General features: G+C 35.5%; 3 protein-coding genes across 3 annotated transcripts in view; 2 read left to right on the forward strand and 1 right to left on the reverse strand.

The window, feature by feature from the left end:
* LOC132194290 (barrier-to-autointegration factor) overlaps window positions 1–4,153 on the forward strand; it is a 295,962-nt gene that overhangs the window by 15,480 nt on the left and 276,329 nt on the right. The window lies entirely within an intron of this gene.
* LOC132194183 (histone H3-like) lies at window positions 1,161–3,382 on the forward strand. Its single transcript, XM_059615316.1, has 4 exons — window positions 1,161–1,399; window positions 1,453–1,597; window positions 1,649–1,800; window positions 2,575–3,382. The coding sequence occupies exons 1-4, from the start codon at window positions 1,383–1,385 to the stop codon at window positions 2,741–2,743; spliced, it is 483 nt and encodes a 160-aa protein (XP_059471299.1). The 5' UTR covers window positions 1,161–1,382; the 3' UTR covers window positions 2,744–3,382.
* Window positions 3,362–4,144, reverse strand: LOC132194184 (large ribosomal subunit protein bL27). The gene is made up of 2 exons (XM_059615317.1): window positions 3,955–4,144; window positions 3,362–3,807 (listed from the first exon to the last, which is right to left on the reverse strand). The coding sequence occupies exons 1-2, from the start codon at window positions 4,034–4,036 to the stop codon at window positions 3,440–3,442; spliced, it is 450 nt and encodes a 149-aa protein (XP_059471300.1). The 5' UTR covers window positions 4,037–4,144; the 3' UTR covers window positions 3,362–3,439.

Raw genomic sequence — 4,153 nt, forward strand, 5'->3', positions numbered from 1 at the left:
GAACAATTCTATATGATATCTCTCTTTATTGTTGGCGGCGTGTCTGCCAGTTGGCCTGGATTTCGCCCTGCCCGACAGCGGCCATTTTTCGCACACGAAACCGCGCACCACCCGCCGCCGTCGTCGTTATCGTCTGCCACCGACCGAGTGAGAGCGGCGAAAGTGCCTCCGGGCTCTCGTTAACTTTAATGCACCCCCGCGAGTAAAATAAAACACGAATCAAAAGAAATAATGACATTTCGCCACTTTGAAGTATTTTGCAGAAAGTGAGAAAAAAAGCTGGGAAAATCAATAATATTGAAATAAAATTTTGGTTAATATTAATTTTTTTAATTTATATAAAAAGAATAGTTTATGCTTTTTTAGGAAATATGAATAAAAAGTGCATATTAATTAATAATTTATAAAACTGATATATCCGCCATTAAAATCTTAAAAATGTATTTTTCTATACTAACTATAGATTTAAAAATAAATTATATTCAATTATAGGAAGTTTTAATATTTAGTAATTTTTAGACAACAAATATATTTTTCTTAGCCCACTATGTGTTCCATTTTTAAATAGCCACCACCTCTAAAAACCTTACCGTTATTTCTACAACCACCAAAAACTCAAACACAAGCAAAACCATAATATATCCACAAACCCCGATGTCACAACCATCAATATTAAAGCCTCTTCCATTACTCCAAAATCACCAGAAACAAAAGGGCCGCGCAACACAATCAGCAAGCTTAGGCTGAAAATTTTTAAGTTAAAAAAATTGTATAACGCCATCTTCATCGTTAAGTTTTCATATGGCCAATCGAATAATATTTTTTAATTATTCCTCATTCGTGTGAAATTAAAATCACGCAATTCATCTTACATCAGAATCAGATGAAGAAATGAACGCATCAAAATATTGAATAAATTACCAGATTATAGAACAGAGGAGATTTCAGCTGCTGTTAATAGTAGGATTACACTTTATCATTTCAAAAATTTAATTTTTTAAATTTGATGGCTTTATGGGCTTTATACAGTTTTCATATTGACCACGCGTAGCCCAGATCATTGCGCGCGCTCCTTTCACCCTGTTGCACGAGGTTGCCAAAATCGCCGCCAGATGGCAGCATCAATTCAAGATACTGGTTTTGTTTTTGGGTTTTGTGTTTTGTGTTGGTTTTTGTAAAAACGCGGCACCCGGCATCAGTCAGCCAGCTCGTCTCTCCTCTCCTTGTTTACGTTTTCAAAATTTGCTATTCTTCCCTTTTTCGCAACAATCATCGTTAGTCTGACTCAAAAGGTTCTCAATGCATTGATAAATTTGAAATTCAGCGAATGCTCCGTCGTTTAAGAAGTTAATCGAGGGAAAAGTTTCATCACTGAAGCGTAAATGGCGCGCACAAAGACGTGAGTTGAAACATGTTAAAGTCTCTGATTATGTTTAATGTTCTTCTTTGCAGCCAAGTTAGGAATAGTAAAGCATCGCCGAAAAAGTCACTCTTGGCCGCAAAGCAGCAGCGACATCAGCATCCCGCTTTGGCTTTGGCCCAGAAAAGTCCCAAGAAAAGGGAGAAACCGCCAACGTCGAAAGGAAAAACTACAGCGGTTGAATAAAATTTGTAAATTATTCGACTTTAAACTGAATTAAATGTTTAGCAAAAGAAAGCAAAAGAGAGGCCGAGACCTGGAGCCAAGGCCTTAATGGAAATCAGGAAATACCAAAAGTCTCACGAGTTGTTAATACCCAAGCTTTCCTTTGGCAGATGCGTCAGGGAAGCCATGAATTGCTTCTCAGGACGGGATCTCAGGTAATCAGCAAGTAATAATCACATCAAGTGATAAGCATTAAAATTTCATCAGTTGTAACAATTAATTCTCAAACTACAGCATGGTTCTTAAGTATTTTTACATTGAATTTTTTATCTTCTATTCCGTGTATTTCATGATAAATTTGAAATTTCGACAAAATAATTTGTTCCATTTTGGAATTATAAATTTATATAAAAAAACTTTAAAACAAAATGACACAATACATGAAATTCAGTTACATATTTTAATATTTTTAATTGAATTCGCAATGTCACGAAGGTGATGGCAAAGGAAATTTAGATAAGCGCCTTGTTACTTACTCGTCTTGTTGTTGCAAACACTAGAGAAGAGATTAGGGTTTTTTTTAGAAATTTTTGGCACTGCAGATGTGAGTTCCTTCTTCAGCTCTTTATTTTAACCAACAAGTTTAATATCTTAATTTTTTTATTGGCGGAAGTAGCAATTATAAAGTAGGCAAAACATGAAATGCATCTGCGGCCCACCTGGGCGCTGATTGAGGTCGCGAGTAGCAACTTTTTTGCTAGAGGTGTTGCTGGGTGTTGCCATTATTTTATTTTTTGCTTGATATTGGAAGATTTACCATTTACAAAAATACTGATATCATCCTTTTTGCTGGTTGTGAGCATGGAAATTAATTTCACGTAAAATTTTTAAATCTCTATTCTTGTTGAAATTTTAACGAGTTCATTTTCCAATAGCTTGATTTTGTTTAACTTCGATAATGAATTATTGATTTTTTTGTTTTATTCTAGAATCACTGCTGAGGCCCTGATGGCTCTGCAAGAGAGTGCCGAAGCCTACATGGTTCAGTTCTTGGAAGATTCGTTCTTGTTGACTCTGCATGCCAAGCGTCGAACTCTTTTTGCCCAAGACATTGTTTTGCTCAAAAGGCTGAGAGGGCGTGATGATCCGTGCAACTAAATCAGCAATTGTAAATATTCTGAAGACTCTCAAATCGACGCATTTTCTAAATTAGGTTGTGAATAATTATGACTTGTACAAAGTAACAATTTGAATTAAAAGTTAATTCAATGCCAGTTTCGATGCTGTGCCCAGTGTACTTCATGCAAAGAAGCTTTTAAAGTTTGACTCCTAATCAAGCTCTTAATTTGATTTGAAAAGTTGATAAACAAAAATATAAAATAAATTTGTCATTTTTAATCATCAGAAAACATCCCAAATCAAAAGAGTTTTCTGGGTAACTTTAATGTTAAAATTCATAAATATTTTTTAGTTGAAATTTGAGATACGCTAATTATTCGAATTTTGAGCCTCAGCTTTCATGTTGTGGTGAGTTCCTTCTCAAAATTGGACATTAATTTTGGATTCATTTGAATAAATACGACCTGAAACAAAAGCTGCTGCAATGGGAGCTGTTTTTTGGGCAATTCCAACTTGTATATCTCTATTAACCCGCAAAGATTTCCGTTTTTTAATTATGGATGCTCAATCACTTGTTTTTATTAATTAGAACATCAGTATGTATTTATTGTCCTTAAATAGTTTTTCTAATAGGTGGTGAATATTACATGGAAATAAAAATATTCATTTTCTAACCTATCATTTATTGTTATTACTAAATTTATTTTTAAAACCTGCGAAGGTCAAAATATGTACTCAAATAGTATCAATCAACTTGAATCTGTTGTGTTGAGGTTGGTTGAGTACATGAACGTACTTTTTGTAAAGATAAGTAATGTCCTTTCCGCCGTAAATTCTCTGCACCCACGAGTGATCCATGTTGAGGTCGCACTTCTCGCTGGTGATTTTGACGATTCCGTCCTCAATGGCGAACAAGGTGCCGTCCTTGCCTAACCCTACGTTCAGTCCAGGGTGGTAATTGAGTTTCCTCTGCGTCACGACCTTCGTGCCAGCCGTCACGTAAACTCCCTCATTCTTCTTCAGCCCTCGGAACTTTGGAATCGGAGTTTTTCCTCGCTGGTTCTTGGTGCTGCCGCCTGTTTTCTTTGAAGCATTTCGAGCCACTGAAATTATTACAATAATTAGAAAAACGCAAAGAAAACTTAAGAAGTTGAATGACAGAGAGATGTATTTTTATAGAACATATAAATGAAAAATTATTATGTATATATGCTTTGTGGGTTAATTTGATTCTAATGAAATTTTCTTACCGATTGATGCGGGCAGGGCTAAATTTTCAAGCTTCCCGACAAGGAAATTAGATTTTCCGAGAAGATTTTGAAGCAAAGCCATCTCTCTGCTGTGATTTTAGAAGAGAGAAAACTAAAATGTTATTTTTATTATTGTCCAAAATCAAACAGTTCTCAAAAATTTTCTCTCCACGCCCACCTGAGAAGGGGGCGTGTCCAG

This window comes from Neocloeon triangulifer, unplaced genomic scaffold (genome assembly GCF_031216515.1).
Source record: "Neocloeon triangulifer isolate White Clay Creek 2 clone unplaced genomic scaffold, ASM3121651v1 ptg000006l, whole genome shotgun sequence".
NCBI lineage: Eukaryota > Metazoa > Arthropoda > Insecta > Ephemeroptera > Baetidae > Neocloeon > Neocloeon triangulifer.